The following is a 19,892-nucleotide window of genomic DNA, read 5'->3' as shown; positions in this document are numbered from 1 at the left end:
GAATGTCAGAGTGTACCATTGGTACATGTGTGTTCTATATAGAGTCATCTTCTAATTAATTACCTCAGTATGTGTGAGTAACAATGCTAATAGCCACATTATCATAATACACATAACACAAGTTCTAGGTGTCACTAGAATCAAACACAAGAGCTGATAATAGAACACCTATATGTTCTATGTGTCGCTGTAGAATCGTACTAAATGCTTTGATTATATCCATAATCTACGACTGGGATTTATACATCATTATATGTGGCAGGGAAGTTCAGTATTTTCTGATGGTTAAATTATAAGGCTTTAAAGATATAATTATATAAGGAAAAGGTAAGTATGATAAAAACTTGATAATTCTTTAATGCTTTTCAATCAACTACTTAATCTGTAATCTTTTCTCATGGTGATTATCATAACATGTTTATCAAATTACTTAGTGTCTCTTTTACATTAAGACAATTGAAATACATAATGTATTGTATAATAATACATGTATTACAAGAATTTTAAATTAAATTTGATGTTAGTTAATTAATCTTAAAGGGACATGAACCTAAATAAACCATGTAAATTTGAGTAAAATACATATTTAAATTTTAAGAGGTGTCAGATACCTTACTAATTAATATATATATATATCAATTCTTGTGCAAATGTGTCAAATAAAATAATTATAATGGAAATTCCATCTTTCTGTATTTTGAACTGGCCCAGTCGAATTTTGTAACGATAATATAGTGTTGAACTTTAGTGACCTCCCACAATGCACTGCATATGTAAACAAAATGGTGGGTCAAAAACGTGGTTGAAGTGAACACAAACAAATTCCGATAGAAAACAGTGTACGTCATGAGTCAGTAACGTGCGTGATTGGGAAAGTAGGTAAATATAAATGGATCACTGAAATGCATGAGACGGGAGCAACTCCCCACTTTATACTTGCGTGATGTACATATGTGCAATAAGTCAGGAACCTCACTTCGTGGTGCCCTGTCGAATGAAAAGTCTCGTTTGACTTTTGACTTATAATTCTTACGCTAAATACAAATTGTTTTATAACAAATATGGCTTAAACTTCATTTGTCAACCATCGTAAATAAGAAAATAATCTTAAAATGTGGAAAACTAATATTCCTTGTCATGTCAGCAAGTTTGTTGTTCATTATAACCTCGCTTTCGGCCAGCTTTCAATTTGTGTTCCAAAAATAGAATATGACGGTCTATTTTTATCATTTTTGAGGTAGGTATTCCCCATGTTTTCCTGTCGTTTTAGATAACCAATCATTGTAATAAAATATTCAATAAACATCTGAAAACCATATCTAAGCATACAGAACAAATTATTTAAGGTTCATGTCCCTTTAATTATTATAATGTATGTGGCCTGAAATAGGATGCTACCTAACTTAAGTAAAACATGCTAACCACAACATTACTACAGAGTGGAGTCATCTTTTCTTTGTAATATTAAGATTGTCTAAGTTGTGTTTGACTTTTTTTTTATCCATACTAGAATTCCACAAAGTATTTTACATGCTATTGGGTCAATTGGGAACTGAAATAAGATGTAAGGAAGCATGTACCTTACATTAAACCTCGCCATATATAAGATCCGATGATATACCATTCTGGTTACTGTATTCATTTGAGTGGTTGTCATATTACAACACATTTCACAGTAGTATTTTATGCAAATTTTAAATAGAACACATTCTTGTAAATGCATTAATTCCTCATTGTGCTAATTTACTAAAAATTAATTTTGTGCTAAGATTTGATTTCACCAAACATAAGTATATGTACAGTAATTACACTAGAATGAAGATATACAGCTGAAATGACATGAAGACAGAGTTTTATCAATAGTGCTGTGTTCCCTATGATAGATACAGACTAGAGGGAGATAATCTAATATGAAAATATTGTATTACACTATAGTGATATTGGCCATGTTTGTGTTTCTTGTTTGGCTTAAGACTTTCTACAGAATATTTGACAAGTAAAATGTTTCTAAAGCAATAATAAACAAATAAATATTAGTCTAATTTTTTGTATTGATGGAGTTTTGATTACTACTATAAAATTTTGTTTGTTATCCTATCCTACAGTGATATGATCAATTATCTATTTGTGCAATTCATGTTAAGATTCACACAAGTCTCTGATCATGATCTACATACAATGATACATTAATTGGTCTATAAAATATGGTTTGCACTTCTGGCTGACCCTAAGGTTAACAATACCATTTTAGGAAATACTATACTATCTTGAGATATCTAGAAACCTGATATTGGACTTGTAGCATGCAGTGATGAAGGCCTAAAACATTTCAAATGAATGACCTTGGGATTTATTCAAGGTCACAGGGGTCAAATCCACTTCAAACAATTTTTTATCAATAACTAATAGACCTGGAGACCTGATAGTATGCCTGCAGCGTGCTAGGATGGATGGCTACAAAGCAATATAGCTATTCAAGTTTGTTCAAATGAATGACCTTGAAAAAGCTGATACTTTATCTGTAGCATAGACTGTGATAACATGATAGCAGCTAAGTGAGCGATTCAGGCCCATTGGGTCTGTTTGTTTGTCTTACAGACATCTAGTTTACTGTAAGAGACACTGATAGTTAAAGTTTTTGTAATACACCTATAGACATCCAATACTAGGAGATGTGAGTTCTACACTTTAATTAAAAGTATACACATTCTCAAGAAGCTTAAGGATAATCTGCCCACTTATAATGTGAGACTGCATCTACTGACTAGATGACCTAGATCTGGATACAATATGGGATTTACCTTTTAATCTCTAAATATTTGTTTGCTAACATTCAATCCTATCCATCTATATACACAACAATACAACTGCTTGTTTATGATAATTTTGAGAATCAACAGGAACGTAGAATTCACCTGGCTGCCTCCACCAGGTAACAGGATCAGCTGTACATATCCTAACCTTGAAGTGCTAAAATACAGTTGACTGTGAAAAAGATAATAGTTAATGTGACAGTGACCGGGTATCCGTTTTACTACCTGTTTTGGTGGCTAGGCACATAAAGGTAAAACACTGTTACTTTGAGTGTGCCCAGATATTGGACATCGCCTTGTTGCGAGATCACTACCGCGTTCCGTTGTATGTTATAATGCACAGGTAGGTATATATTCTAACTATTTCGTGTTAGACTTCTCAAAGATTTGTGGTGTACATATTCAGATTTTTATGTTTTATGCAAGCATGCAATGATGATTTGGAAATGACAGCCTAACTAGAAGGTTAGCACGATATAACCATGTGAATCACTTAGATGTTGAAAGGAGGAATATCATTGGTTATCATTTTTGGTGCCAATATCAAATATACCTGGTAGTCAGTGTGTTCTTATTCAGTTTGTGGTGTTAGCAAGCTCTGATTCTACAAAAGGTTGTATAATTGTAATCAATAACAGTTAGCCAGATTCGCTTTATTCTGTCTGTATTTTTATTGAGGGGCCGCGGTGGCCGAGTGGTTAAGATGTCCCGACATATTACCACAAGCCCTCCACCTCTGGGATGCGGGTTCGAATCCCATGTGGGGCAGTTGCCAGGTACTGACCGCTGGCCGGTGGTTTTTCTCCGGGTACTCCGGCTTTCCTCCACCAACAAACCTGGCACGTCCTTACATGACCCTGGCTGTTAATAGGACGTAAAACTAAACAAACCAAGTATTTTTATTGCAAATTGATGCATAAATATTTATTACAATGTAAGGATTCAGAAAGTGTATAATACTATGAATCTGTCTCTTTGGTACAGGCTGGTGATTACACTAAGTAGAACATATAACTATAAATAGAAAAGTACTCTTTATTTAGAGTAGGTCTTAAAATTGTATATACTAACTAGAATTTTAAATTAAGTAATGAGAACTTTTTGCCGTATGTGTATTTTAAGATTTAATTTGGGGCTTTTTACCACAGACATGGAATAAGATTTAATTAATGATTAAAGGATGTATTTATATTTTAAGACTAAAAGTATTTTTAAATTATTGAGATTTAAACACGTTGAGCAAGATATTTTATCAGAAGTATCAAGTTTAATTTCTCAGAGTCTAAACACATTTCATTAATTTTATTTAAATCAAAACTGAAAATTGCAGCCTTAAGCCGGGAGATAAACAGGATATGTGTGTATTTATACCGTAGTCTATGTAATGCTCTCATTGTCAGGAAATAAAATGTATATATATATATACATAATCAGATGCACCTATGTAGTATATTGGCTGCTGATTGATGTATCACACCTGTTTTTAATTTCACCCTATAAGTGTCAGTTTTAATTCTTCTCAAGAATCCTCAGGAAAGGGGATTTATTGAAACATTTTTTGCAAACCTATATCATTTTATGAATTAGTTATCTTGACATGGTTTTGAGAAGTGATTCTTAGAATAATGTAAAATGGGTAAATTAAATAATTAGATATGTAGATCTAGATTTGGTTTAGCATGATAGATCATATGATCAATTGTTAAACAAACTTGGAGGATACACTTCCCAGATATATTGTAATTGTACTGTATGATTTATAATGTATTTGAATATTCATGGCAGCTTAAGACTTATGCCATAGCATACATACATGCGCTTAAGTTTAAAATGAAGTGTTTTGTGATCTAAAACTCTGAGCTAAGTCCACGGTGTGTGACAATCACCCGTTATGGGGGATAATTTATTAGGATATTTTGTACAACTACGATATAAGTGATATATGTGAACTCACACACATCTTGACTTCATCCGTCAGCTGACCGGATATATTGACTTGACCTATGTGATCCAAATAACAGTGTTTTTTTTCATATACAGCTTTCCTGGTGTCCAATCCATTATATAGTTGTATTGTGATTTCATTTCTATAAAAATAAGATTAAATCATTGAGGTTTAAACCCCTGTGGTTAGACAGTACATATGAGACACATAGAATGAAATATTGTCTTCAGCATTAAACATTGACAAAGTAAGAGAAAAAAAGGTAAAATTTGATTTAAAAAACATAGATATAGATGCATCCATTGATTAAATTGATACCCTACAAGGGACTGATTCTGGCATACCACTACATTGTATTACCCTTTGGATTGCAAGTTGGAAACCCATGTGGACCAGTTGCCCAGTACAGATGTGTAAAATTGTACAAAAGGTTGGACTGAAATCCCCCCCCCCCCCCCCCCCCCCCCCCAAGGGTGGTGCAACTCGTGGTCATTCTGTTTTAATTCCTTAATTAACCAAAAACTTGTGATACTAATTAAGCCGGGTACAGGTCATCTGGGCCTCTTGTTTTCAATGCAAAAGTGAAATAAGTAATTCTAAGTGCTTTCTATTGAGGAACAGTTGAATGGGTGATTAATGTCATATTAATGACTGTGGTCATTAAGGACGGTCAATCTCTCTTGTGTGTTATGTGTGAATGTCTGTATGTTTTTGGAGGCTGCGGTATGGTAATAGCAATGAGAAAAACTCCATGTTACGTGTCGGCTTAGATAATGGATAAATCTGGGTTTTTTTTACATGTTCATTAGTCTGCTATGTGAGAACACATCAGTGCATAATTCAGCATCTGTAGAATGTCTCCACACTGTACTACAATAAATGCATCCTCCAGCCAGTAGGTGATACAACGACAGATATACACAAGTCATTACCAGATTATGTGAAGAAACACAAGAACGTTTCCTCAGGGGATTTGTGTATTATACAAGATTCATGTGAAGTGCTCTAAACTTCAAAAAATGACATACCTTAATTTGTACCTGGTAAACACCATTTAAACTATTTTGTTTAAAGGCGAAGATACCAGTGATATATTGGATATAATCTGTTCCTGATAAACACCATTTATACCATTTTTTTTAAAAGGTGTAGACGCCAGTGATATATCAGACATAATCTGTTCCTGTTTAACACCATTTAAACCATCTTATTTAGGTGAGGACGTCAGGGATGGATGGGACGTAAGAAGGACAGTGTGGTGGTAAAGCTGTGAGGATACAAGGACAGTATTAAACATGGGGACGTTTAAGACTCAGCTCCTATGGGACAGTATCAGTAAGGGAGACCTGACTAGTACCATCAACCTCCTGGAGAATGGTACCATCAACCCAGAGGAACGCGATCAGGTGAGTATCTCAACTTCATTGGTGTGGTTCTATTTTGTCCTATTAATATAATAAAGCTATTTAAAGTAAACCACCAGTAAAAGGGTCCTGGTGCAATGGCTACAGGGTTGACTGCATGATTTGGGAATCCACAGTATTTCTGTGTGTCTCCATATGGTAATGCAAAGCAATGGGCAGAATGCACCTAGAACAGTGTAATTTTTGGTATTGAGGGACACTCATCAAAAACTTTTTATCTGAATTAATTTAAATTACAGCATATTTTATCTTAACCATTTTTTGATATGCAGACTTTGAATTATTAACATGTCTGACTTTGTTTAAGTAAATAAATGTAACAGGATAGATGGATAGAATTAAAATGTCGGATTAACATTGACTTGTCAAAAATTAGTCTTGTAATTACCAGGTATCTAAGAAGTCACTGACTATCACAACCTCATTAGATGCATCTGCAACACATTCAACTTTGAAGAACCAAAGCTTTTTAGCCCACCATCATCAGATGGTGGGCTATTCAAATCGCCCTGCGTCCGTGGTCCGTCGTCCATCGTCCGTCCGTAAACAATGCTTGTTATCACTATTTCTTAAAAACTGCTGCAGGGATATTGTTCAAACTTCACATGGAGGGTCCCCTTGGTCCATATTTGTGCCATACAGATTTTGAGGCTGATCGGAAAAACAAGATGGCCGCCAGGCAGCCATCTTTGATTTTGGCAGTTAAAGTTTGTTATCGATATTTCTTGAGAACTACTGAAGGGATTTTGTTCAAACTTCACATGGAGGTTACCCTTGGTCCATATTTGTGCCATACAGATTTTGAGGCTGATCGGAAAAACAAGATGGCCGCCAGGCAGCCATCTTTGATTTTGGCAGTTGAAGTTTGTTATCGATATTTCTTGAGAACTACTGAAGGGATTTTGTTCAAACTTCACATGGAGGTTACCCTTGGTCCCTAGTTGTGCCATACAGATTTTGAGGCTGATCGGAAAAACAAGATGGCCGCCAGGCAGCCATCTTTGATTTTGGCAGTTAAAGTTTGTTATCGATATTTCTTGAGAACTACTGAAGGGATTTTGTTCAAACTTCACATGGAGGTTACCCTTGGTCCCTAGTTGTGCCATACAGATTTTGAGGCTGATCGGAAAAAAAAGATGGCCGCCAGGCAGCCATCTTTGATTTTGGCAGTTGAAGTTTGTTATCAATATTTCTTGAGAACTGCTGAAGGAATTTTGTTCAAACTTCACATGGAGGGTACCCTTGGTCCCCAGTTGTGCCATACAGATTTTGAGGCTGATCGGAAAAACAAGATGGCCGCCAGGCAGCCATCTTTGATTTTGGCAGTTAAAGTTTGTTATCGATATTTCTTGAGAACTACTGAAGGGATTTTGTTTAAACTTCACATGGAGGTTACCCTTGGTCCCTAGTTGTGCCATACAGATTTTGAGGCTGATCGGAAAAACAAGATGGCTGCCAGGCAGCCATCTTTGATTTTGGCAGTTCAAGTTTGTTATCGATATTTCTTGAGAACTACTGAAGGGATTTTGTTCAAACTTCACATGGAGGTTACCCTTGGTCCCCAGTTGTGCCATACAGATTTTGAGGCTGATCAGAAAAACAAGATGGCCGCCAGGCAGCCATCTTTGATTTTGGCAGTTGAAGTTTGTTATCAATATTTCTTGAGAACTACTGAAGGAATTTTGTTCAAACTTCACATGGAGGGTACCCTTGGTCCCTAGTTGTGCCATACAGATTTTGAGGCTGATCGGAAAAACAAGATGGCCGCCAGGCAGCCATCTTTGATTTTGTTATTCAAAGTTTGTTATCGCTATTTCTCAGAAAGTACTGAAGGGATCTGTCTCAAAATTCATATGTAGGTTCCCCTAGGGCCCTAGTTGTGCATATTGCATTTTGGGACCGATCGGTCAGCAAAATTGCTGCCAGGCAGCCATCTTGGATTTTTATATTCAAAGTTTGTTATCGCTATTTCTCAGAAAGTACTGAAGGGATCTGTCTCAAAATTCATATGTAGGTTCCCCTAGGGCCCTAGTTGTGCATATTTCATTTTGGGACCGATCGGTCACAACAAAATTGCTGCCAGGCAGCCATCTTGGATTTTTATATTCAAAGTTTGTTATCGCTATTTCTCAGAAAGTACTAAAGGGATCTGTCTCAAAATTCATATGTAGGTTCCCCTAGGGCCCTAGTTGTGCATATTGTGATTTGGGACCGATCGGTCAACAAAATTGACGAAACTTCATTAGGGAAGGAACAGTCACTATTTAATATAAATGAGCCCTGGTCAGACCCCTAGGTCAGGAGGGGCGGGGCCACTAAAAGGGCAATATTTTTCTCACATTTTAGCTTTAAAATCCTACTCACCTCACTCATCCTTGGATGTGGATTTCATCCATATTTGGTTTTGAAAAACATCATTGGGGAAGGACAATCTTATTTTAATATAAATTGAGGGGCCTGGTCCCGACCCCTAGTGGGCTGAGGGGGGGTGTCCCCACTAGGGCCGAATTGTCTTATTTTAAGCTTTTTAATATCCTACTCCTCCTTCATCCTTTGGATGGTTTTCATCCATATTTGGTGTGAATCATTATTGATGAAGGATCGCAAATCCATATTTTATATAAATGGTGTCCTGGTCCGACCGTCTTGGGTCATGAGGGCGGGGGGCCTCAATAGGGCTAATTTTCTTAATTTTAGTCTTTAAAATCCTACTACCTCCCTTTCATTCCTTGGTATGGGATTTCTTCCTATTTTAAGGATTTGAAAACCTCATGGTGGAAGGACAATCAACTTATGTAATATAAAATGAGCCTGGTCCCGACCCCTAGGGGCTGAGGCTGGTGGGGCACCCCAAAACGGGCGAAATTTTCTTATTTTAGCTTTAAAATTCTACCCCTCCTTCATCCTTGGATGGTTTTCATACCATATTTAGTGTGGAAACATCATTAGGTAAGACCAATCTTCATTTTATATATTGTGAGATATGTAGTGACCCCTAGGGTCTGAGGGGTGGTGGCCCCAAAAGGGCGATTATTTTATTTTCTTAGCAGTTTAAGCTTTAAAAACCTACACGTCCTTCATCCTGTGGTTGGATTTCATCCCATATTTGGTGTGAAAACATTATTGATGAAGCGACAACAATATTTTATATAAATGTACTTGGTCCCGATTCCCCTAGGGGCAGAATGGTGGGGGCCTTCAAAAAGGGAATATTTTCATTAATTTTAGCTTTTTATATAATAACAACTCCTACTTCATCCTTGGTTTGTTTTCTTCACATATTTTGGTTTGTGCAAACATCAATAATGGGAATGGACGAGACATATTTTTAGTTAACATGATGCCTCGGTCCGACCCCTAGGGGCTGGTGGGGGTAGTGCCCCAAAAAGCGCCAAATTTCTTAAGTTTAACTTTTAAAATCCTACTTCTGTTTCATCCTTGGATGGTTTTCATCCATATTTGGTGTGAAACATTATTTGGGACGGACAATCTTATTTTATATAAATAGCGTGGTCCAAACTCCTTAGGGGCAGGAGGGGTGGGGCCACCCAAAGGGCAATTTTTTCTTAATTTTTGCTCTTAAAATATCCTACTCCTGCCTTCATCCTTTGGCATGGATTTCTATCTAATATTTAGTGTAAAAATTAATTGAGGGAAGGATAAACAAGATTTTCATCATATTTGATGTAAATGAGCGTGGTCCAACTCCCTAGGGGCTGAGATGTGGGGGACCCAAATGGGAAAACTTTTCTTATTTTTTTAGCTTTAATAATACCTACTCCTCCTTCATCCCTTGGATGGATTTTCATCTATATTTAGTGGTAAAAAACATTATTGGGGATGGATAATCAGTATTTGATGTAAATGAGCGCTGGTCCGAACAAGATCAACCCCTGAGGGGCTGAGGGTGGGGCCCCAAATGTGGAGGAAAATGTTTCTAAATTTTAGCTTTAAAGTCCTACTCCTCCTCCCATCCTTGATGAATTTTATTCCATTATTTGGTCGTGAAGGCATCATTGGGGGAAATCGCACAATTATATTTTATATAAATGAAAGTCTGGTCCTTTGAGTGAAACCCTAGGAACTGAGCGTGAGTGGGGCCCCAAAAGGGCACATTTTTCGTTAATTTTAGCTGGCTCACTTTACAGTTTTAAGTTTCAGTCTCCGATCTCAATAAAAATTGGTACTATAGGGGTTTTAATTGATGCCGAACAACATGCAAACATTTTTTCGTAAATGATTTTGGTATTCCACAGATGGCCCGACATGGCCCACTTCCTTGTTTTAAGGTTTCAGTCCTCCGATCTCGATGGTTAAAAATTGGTCTATAGGGGTTTAATTGATGCTGAACAAACATGCTAACATAACATTTTTCGTAAGATTTTGGTATTCCAAGATGGTCGCTGGCCCACTTCCTGTTTTAAGGTTTCTCAGTCTCCGATCTCAATGAAAATTGGTCTATAGGGGTTTTATTAATGATGCCGAACAACATGCAAACATTTTCGTAAAGATTTTGGTTATTCAAGATGGCCGCTGGCCCACTTCCTGTTTTACGGTTTCAGTACTCCGATCTCCAATGAAAAAATTGGTCTATAGTGGTTTTAATTGATTCAGAAGGGGGGAACTTCTAGGTTAGGGACAATCATATTTTTAAAGGACCGAGGTAAGAACCCATGGGATAGTGATGACCGAGGTCCAAAATGGGAGCTTTGCTGAAATTTGGCTTTAAAATCTGTCTCCTCCTTATATTAATCCTTGAATGGGGTTTCGACCTTATTTGGATGAAGGGCTACCAAGTTTGTTCAACAAATGACATTTACCTTTTTCAGAAATAACTTACATATTCAACTAAGGAGTTCCTTGTATAGTTTATATGTTAATCGTTATCCAAATGACTTATATATCTGAGACTTTGTTGTTTTTGTGAGCTCATTGAGTCAGATGTGACCGTTAAAGCCCCATGGGCCTCTTGATTTTTTTTTACATGTACAATATGTCTTCTATGTGAGACACATCAGTGCATAATTCAGCATCTTGTAGAATGTCTCCACACTGTACTACAATAAATGCATCCTCCAGCCAGTAGGTGATACAACGGACAGATATACACAAGTCATTACCAGATAATGTGAAGAAACACAAGAACGTTTCCTCAGGGGATTTGTGTATTATACAAGATTCATGTGAAGTGTCGACTCTAAACTTCAAAAAATGACATACCTTAATTTGTACCTGGTAAACACCATTTAAACTATTTTGTTTTTTAAAGGCGAAGATACCAGTGATATATTGGATATAATCTGTTCATGATAAACACCATTTATACCGATTTTTAGGTCATCTGACCGAAGGGTCAGGATGACCTGATTGTCATCGTGTTTCGTCCGTCGTCGTGCGCCGTGCGCCGTCCGCCGTGCGCCGTCCGCCGTGCGCCGTGCGCCGTGCGTCGTGCGTAAGACTATTTAATACAAAAGCCTACTCCTCCTTCATCCTTTGATGGATTTCATCCATATTTGGTTTGAAAAGCATCATTAGGGAAGGACAATCATATTTTATATAAATTGAGCTTGGTCCGACCCCTAGGGGCTGAGGGGTGGGGGGCCCCAAAAGGGCGAATTTTCTTATTTTAAGCGTTAAGATCCTAACTCCTCCTTAATCCTTGGATGGATTTCATCCATATTTGGTGTGAAACTTCATTAGGGAAGGACAATCATATTTTATATAAATGAGCATGGTCCGACCCCTAGGGTCAGAGGGGCGGGGCCACAAAAGGGCAAATTTTCTTAATTTTAGCTTTAAAAATCCCTACTCCTCCTTCATCCTTGGATGGATTTCATCCATATTTGGTTTGAAACATCATTGGGGAAGGACAATCATATTTTATATAAATGAGTCCTGGTCCGACCCCTAGGGGCTGAGGGGTGGGGCCCCAAAAGGGCAAATTTTTTCTTAATTTTAGCTTTAAAATCTACTACACCTCCTTCATCCTTGGATGGATTTCATCCATATTTAGTGTGAAACATCATTAGGTAAGGACATTCATATTTTATATATTTTGAGATAGGTGTGACCCCTAGGGGCTGAGAGGGTGGCGGGCCCCAAAAGGGCCAAATTTTCTTAATTTAAAAAGCTTTAAAATCCTACTCCCTCCTTCATCCTTGGATGGATTTCATCCATGATTTGGTGTGAAACATTATTGATGAAGGACATTCATCATTTTATTATATTTGAGATAGGTGTGACCCCTAGGGCTGAGGTGGTGGGCCCCAAAAGGGCGAATTTTCTTATTTAAAGCTTTAAAAACCTCCTACTCCTCCTTCATCCTTGGTATGGATTTCATCCATATTTGGTGTGAAACATCATTGGGATGGACCAATCATATTTTATATAAATGAGCCTGGTCCAACCCCTAGGGGCTGAGGGGCAGTAGGGCCCCAAAAGGGCAAATTTTCTTAATTTTAGCTTTAAAATCCTACTTCTCCTTCATCCTTCCGATGGATTTCATCCAATATTTGGTGTGAAAACATTATTTGGGACGGACAATCATATTTTTATATAAATGAGCCTGGTCCTACCCCTAGGGGCTGAGGGATGGGGCCCCAAATGGGAAATTTTCTTAATTTTAAGCTTTAAAATCCTACTCCTCCTCCATCCTTGGGATGAAATTTTATCCATATTTGGTGTGAAGCATCATTGGGGAAACACAATTATATTTTATATAAAGTGAGTCTGGTCTAACCCTAGGAACTGAGAGGGTGGGTCCCCAAAAGGGCAAATTTTCTTAATTTTAGCTGCTCACTTCCTTGTTTTAAAAGGTTTCAGTCTCCGATCTCAATGAAAATTTGTCTATAGGGGTTTTAATTGATGCCGAACAACATGCAAACATTTCGTAAAGATTTTGGTATTCCAAGATGGCCGCTGGCCCACTTCCCTGTTTTAAGGTTTCAGTCTCCGATCTCAATGAAATTGGTCTATAGGGTTTTAAATGATGCCGAACAACATGCAAACATTTTCGTGAAGATTTTGGTATCCAAGATGGCCGCTGGCCCACTTCCTGTTTTAAGGTTTCAGTCTCCGATCTCAATGAAAATTGGTCTATAGGGGTTTTAATTGATGCCAAACAACATGCAAACATTTTCTTAAAGATTTTGGTATTCAAAGATGGCCGCTGGCCACCACTGTTCCTGTTTTAAGTTTCAGTCTCCGATCTTAATGCAAATTGGTCTATTAGTGGGGGGTTTAATGATTCAGAAGGGGGGAACTTTAGGTAAGGACAATCATATTTTATAATAAGGACCGAGGTTAAGACCCGACTGTTGAAAGTAATTAATTGTATGACCGAGGTCAAAATGGGAGCTTTGCTGAAATTTGGCTTTAAAATCTGACTCCTCCTTATATTAATCCTTGGAATGGGTTTCGACCATATTTTTAAAAGGTGTAGACGCCAGTGATATATCAGACATAATCTGTTCCTGTTTAACACCATTTAAACCATCTTATTTAGGTGAGGACGTCAGGGATGGATGGGACGTGAGAAGGACAGTGTGGTGGTAAAGCTGTGAGGATACAAGGACAGTAGTAAACATGGGGACGTTTAAGACTCAGCTCCTATGGGACAGTATCAGTAAGGGAGACCTGACTAGTAACCATTAACCTCCTGGGAGAATGGTACCATCACCCAGAGGAACGCGATCAGGTGAGTATCTCAACTTCATTGGTGTGGTTCTATTTTGTCCTATTGGGGGGGTTTCCTATTAATATTATAAAGCTATTTAAAGTAAACCACCAGTAAAAGGGTGGTCCTGGTGCAATGGCTACAGGGTTGACTGCATGATTTGGAATCCACAGTATTTCTGTGTGTGCTCCATATGGTAATGCAAAGCAATGGGCAGAATGCACCTAGAACAGTGTAATTTTTTGGGTATTGAGGGACACTCATCAAAAACTTTTTATCTGAATTAATTTAAATTACAGCAATAATTTATCTTAACCATTTTTTGATATGCAGACTTTGAATTATTAACATTCTGACTTTGTTTAAGTAAATAAAATGTAACAGGATAGATATAGAATTAAAATGTCGATTAACATTGACTTGTCAAAAAATACAATCATGTCCTTGTAATTACCAGGTATATCAAGAAGTCCCTGACTCTGTCAATCACTCATAGATGCATCTGCAACACATTCATCTTTGAAGACCCATAGCTTTTTAATTGAAAATGTTTAAAAAATGCAAAACAAAATAATTCTACATTTAATATATATTTATCTTATTAAAGTGAACTTCAATACTCAGATACCAAGGTTTTACTGTTGTCTCATCAAGTTAGCAAGTTTAGAGATTGTACATGATTTATGATTGTTATAGAATGGGAGGACATTCCTTATGTTGGCCTCGGAGACCGGAGAACTGAACATTGTCAGGGAACTCCTGGAGTATGTAGACACGAATGCTGTAGATAATGTAAGTAGTTGCTACCAAATATCCAGCTTTTACTTTCTCTTTGGCTATCTCACTTTTTCCATATACTGATGTCTGTTATCAATTATCCAGACATTTAACAGATTTTTTTATAAGTTTCATAACCAAACTGGTTCATTCAACTACAATGTCAATTTTACCGCACGGAATAACATGGTATCAGTAAACAGGACTCACATCCATTTATGTAGATAGTACTACACCAAGTCTAGGCTGCATTTATTGGCTCATAATGCAGATCACGATTATCACTAGAGCAATGGGAGTTGCAGTGGCAAAATGTAATTATTACTTGTGATGTTACGATAATCACACGTTTATCTTCATCAGATGTAAATAACCAACACAATATGTTTACACTGAGGAGATATGTGGTACGAGATAGAACCTCAGTGTGCTAGCGTGTACGAAATGGTAGACTGTTGACAATTTGTCGCATAACGAGGTTCATGTGATCATGACAGAATGAAACAACTGGAAAGCAACAGGAATTTCATAATTTGTTTTCAAATAAGTATTGGGAAAAAAAAATTTAAACATGGGTCTGTCAATTGGATATGGATACTTCAACCCTTGTGAAAGATTTCGACAGTCAACCCTTATCTTTCACTCGGGTTGAGATATCCCTGTCCACTTGACAGACCCATGTAAGATTCTATTAATCCCAAATAAAAGTAGCAGGATACCATCATGTGTGAGGTGTACCCAGTAGATGTATACTGTATTCAACCTAGTAAGCACTCTCTCCCATTTTGAGGCACCAATTTTATTTACCTCAAATTAAATGCAGACGAGAATATGAAAACTGTGTATGTTGTTCTATTAGATTTCTTTTTCAAATTCACTTTTTTGAGTCAAACACAGCAGTTTTTTTTAGCTCACCTGGTCCGAAGGACCAAGGTGAGCTTATGCCATACCTTGGCGTCCGGCGTCCCACATTACTAAAAAAAAGAAAGAAAAAAAAAGAAAAAAAAGTGAGCAATACAGTTCCTCTGGGCCTCTTGTTTGTACAGGTTTTTTTATACCACCTATAGATTGTCAATGGAGATTAGTTTACAATATGATAGATTTATTTTTAGGAAAACTGGAGTGCCTTGATGTGTGCTACAAAGAATGGACACTTGGAAATAGTCATAGAACTATGTGAGAAAGATGCGGACATTGAGCATAGAGATATGGTCAGTATATATAGTCTATAAATAGAAAAGTATTTACCCGGTACATGTCCATGTACCTCAGGTATTGGGTCAGGATATTACATTATCTATACCAGGCAATGACTTATATTATCTGTTTTGATGAAATTTTATGCTTAGTACATCTGGTTATGAGTAACAAAATCAAGTTAGATATACATTGTACTTTTCTTTACAGAAAAATACTCTTAATTCTTAATTTCTCTTAATGTGTTGAACTGTTATCAATGTTTATTATTATAAGATGGGCTGGACACCTTTGATGTGGGCCTGTTATAAGGGCTGGGAGGAAGTGGTCTTTGAACTACTCGACAGGGGAGCTAACTGTAACATCAAAGCTGAGGTATGTATCAGGGTGTTACATATTGAAGCACAAAATGCTTTATTTATCTCATTTTCACACATGTACAGGAAAAGGACTTAATAGTAAAGAGGCAATTTCTTTCACCCCAATTCCTCATTTTATCATAGAAGGTTGATTTAAAGATTTCAAAATTATTCTTTATTAAAGCATTGATGTTACTATTTTTTAACTTCATAAGGGTTTGAAAGAAATTTTGTGTCCAAACTGTATGAATCTGCGTAGCGGATTCTTACAAAAGTCTGCAAACAAAATGTATTTCATAACCATATGAAGTTAAAAAATAGTTACATCAATGCTTATAATTAATCTATTAGATTATTTGATTACATAAAGTAAGTTTAAACGTACGATTCCATTGATTTTCCAATGGATTATTTTTTCTAAATCAATACGCAACGTCGACGTCTCTATTGTGACGTCATGATTACGTCAGATTTTCGCTCCGTTCTCGGATTTTTTCTTCATAGTATATGAAGAAAAATAATCTGCCAATCAGAGAGTTGGATTTACTATGAAAACAAATAAAAATAAATTATTTCCTAATATTGTTAGAATCAATTAATTCAATTTTAGGAGACACTATAAAATCAATTGATAAAAACTGTTGCTATTTATAGTTCAACATGACTTGTTTATCATGGGCTGCTGGACGAGGTCATACACAGATAGTCAAAGAGCTGTTACAACATGGAGCCAAGGTCAACATGGCTGACAAGGTCAGGACTGGGGTCAAAACTGAACAAATTTTATTCTGAGTTTATAGAAATCCAAATTTTAATGTAATCTGTATGTTAAAGATAATCACAACTACAAGAATAGATTGCAGTTAGATTATAGGAAGTTACAGTATTTACATGAGAAATAAACAAGATTTAAACAGAGAAGCCTCCTAGGAATTCCAGGAATGTTATTTAATTCTATGAAGTTATTGAACATGTTTCTGTTGTCTCATGGCAAGTAATACACTAAAACCTAATAGTTAGAGGTCACTTGGACCATTTTAAAGATTTTGGTTATCAAGGTATTCCAGTAAAAGTAGATAAAAAGTAACGCTTGGATGACACCACTAAATTATTTCAAATGAGTTACGCACACTTATGAAGTTCAACTGTATGTCCTTTACTGTTTTTCATTATAATATTTGTTTTACTTGGTGTATTATTACAGTACGGGACGACTCCTCTTATCTGGGCATCCAGGAAGGGATATCTAGAGATCGTCGAGGCTTTACTTCAAGAGGGAGCCAATGTAGACACAACAGGCATGGTAAGGGCTGGGACGGGAGGGGGACAATGTGGACACAACAGGCATGGTAAGGTCTGGGACGGGAGGGGGATAACATAGACACAACAGTCATTGTAAGGGCTGGGACGGGAGGGGGACAATGTGGACACAACAGGCATGGTAAGGGCTGGGACGGGAGGGGGATAACATAGACACAACAGTCATTATAATGGCTGGGACGAGAGGGTGACAATGTGGACACAACAGCATGGTAAGGGCTGGGACGGGAGGGGGCAACATAGACATAACAGTCATTTTAAGGGCTGGGACAAGAAGGGAACAACATAGACACAACAGTCATTGTAAGGGCTGGGACGGGAGGGGAACAATGTGGACACAACATAATGCGGACTGGACATAGACAACAGTCATTGTAAGGGCTGGGACGGGAGGGGCACAATGTGGACACAACAGGTAAGGGCTGGACGGGAGTCACAATGTGGACTCAACAATTATTGGGGCTGGACAGGAGGGAGACAATGTGGACACAATAGGCATGGTAAGGGCTGGGACGGGAGGGGGCAATGTGGACACAACAGTCATTGTAAGGGCTGGGACGGAGGGGACAATGTGGACACAATAGGCATGAAGGATAAGGACAATGTGGACACAACAGTCATTGTAACTGGAAGGGCACATGGGACACAACAGGCATGAAAGGGCTGGGACGGGAGGGGGACAATGTGGACACAAACAGTCATGGGCGAAGGAGGGGCAATAAGGGGTAAGGGCTGGGGGACGGAGGGGGGACAATGTGGACACAACAGGCATGGTAAGGGCTGGGACGGGAGGGGAATGGGGACAAGGGGACAATGTGGACACAACAGTCTGTAAGGCTATTGGACACAACAGGCATGAGGGCTGGGGGATGGAAGGGGGACAATGTGGGACACAACAGTCATTGTGGGCACAACAGCAGTGGGCTGGGACGGGAGGGGGACAATGTAGACACAACAGTCATTGTAAGGGGACTGGGACGGGAGGGGGACAATGTGGACACAACAGGCATTGGTAGAGCTTGGACGGAAGGGGGACAACAATATAGACACAACAGTCATTGTAAGGGCTGGGACGGGAGGGGAGGGGTGGTGGACAATGTGGACACAACACAACAGGTCATGTGAGGGCTTGGACGGGAGAGGGAAAATAAGACACACAGTCATTGTAAGGGCTGGGACGGGAGGGGACAATGTAGACACAACAGTCATTGTTAGGGCTTGGACGGGAGAGGGAAAATAAAGACACAGCAGTCATTGTAAGGGATGAAGACTGGGACAACAGTCATTGGTGAGGGGGACAATGTGGACCACAACAGGCATGGTTAAAGGGCTGGGACGGGCAGGGGGACAATGTGGACAACAGTCATTGTAAGACTGGGACGGGAGGGGGACAACATGGGGAGCACAACAGGCATGGTAAGGGCAGGGCAGGAGGGGACAATGTGGACACACAGGCCAAGGTAAGGGCTGGGACGGGAGGTTGGGACTACATAGACATTCAACAGTTATTGTGAGGGCTGGGACGGGATAGGGGGCACAATGTGGGACACATCAGTCATTGTAAGGGCTGGGATGGAGGGGGACAATGGGGACACAACAGGATGTAAGGTGGACACAACACAACAGTCATTGTAAGGGCTGGGACGGGAGGGGGACAATGTAGACACAACAGGCAGGCAAATAGAAACGTTAGGGCTTGGACGGGAGGGGCACAATGTAGACACAACAGGAAGTTAGGCTTGGACAGAGGACATATAGACACAACAGTCATTGTAAGGGCTGGGATGGGAGAGGGACAACATAGACACAACAGTCATTGTAAGGACTGGGACGGGAGGGGGACAAATATAACATAGACACAATAGACAGTCATTGTAAGGACTGGGACGGGAGGGGGGACAATGTGGACACAACAGTCATTGTAAGGGCTGGGATGGGAGAGGGACAATGTGGACACAACAGGCTTGGTAATGGCTAGGATGGGAGGGGAACAATGTGGAAACAACAGGCATGGTAAGGGCTGGCACGGGAGGGGGACAAGGCTGGGACGTTAGCATAGTATACTACAAATGGAAGCTTGTTAAATTATATTTGAAGATGTTATAAAGGGAGAGAAATATACTGCCTAATGTAGAGTCAGTGAAGACGAACGTAGTGTTTAAAATTACATTTCACAGTAATTAATTATACATTGTACAAATGTAGATCGTCCTCGATATTCAAGAGGTCCCTTTACCTTGTTTATGCTGTCGTAGTATAGTAATAGGCCTAGATTATTGTTTAGAGCCGAGCACTCGTGGACTGATCATCAACTGATATTGACTATATATCTGAATAATCTCTGAATAAAAAAACAATTTTAGTGTTAATTATTCACCTGCG

General features: G+C 38.4%; 1 protein-coding gene across 5 annotated transcripts in view; it reads left to right on the top strand.

The window, feature by feature from the left end:
• The window catches only part of LOC138328015 (kinase D-interacting substrate of 220 kDa B-like), a 55,301-nt gene that overhangs the window by 3,753 nt on the left and 31,656 nt on the right, over positions 1-19,892 (top strand). The window contains exons 1-7 of one of the 5 annotated variants that reach the window (XM_069274580.1): positions 2,733-3,156; positions 5,974-6,164; positions 14,554-14,649; positions 15,747-15,845; positions 16,108-16,206; positions 16,845-16,943; positions 17,395-17,493. In XM_069274580.1, the coding sequence (XP_069130681.1) occupies positions 6,054-6,164; positions 14,554-14,649; positions 15,747-15,845; positions 16,108-16,206; positions 16,845-16,943; positions 17,395-17,493 (603 nt within the window). In that variant the 5' untranslated portion in view covers positions 2,733-3,156; positions 5,974-6,053. Of the gene's footprint in view, positions 1-2,732; positions 3,157-3,259; positions 3,279-5,973; positions 6,165-13,864; positions 13,879-14,553; positions 14,650-15,746; positions 15,846-16,107; positions 16,207-16,844; positions 16,944-17,394; positions 17,494-18,505; positions 18,521-19,892 lie in introns of those variants that run through there. The other 4 variants (XM_069274581.1, XM_069274579.1, XM_069274582.1 and 1 more) reach the window with 4 other exon arrangements.

The sequence above is a fragment of the Argopecten irradians genome, chromosome 7 (assembly GCF_041381155.1).
Source record: "Argopecten irradians isolate NY chromosome 7, Ai_NY, whole genome shotgun sequence".
Lineage (NCBI taxonomy): Eukaryota > Metazoa > Mollusca > Bivalvia > Pectinida > Pectinidae > Argopecten > Argopecten irradians.
Note: the sequence above shows the minus strand (reverse complement) of the source record. Positions and strands in the feature narration are given on the sequence as shown.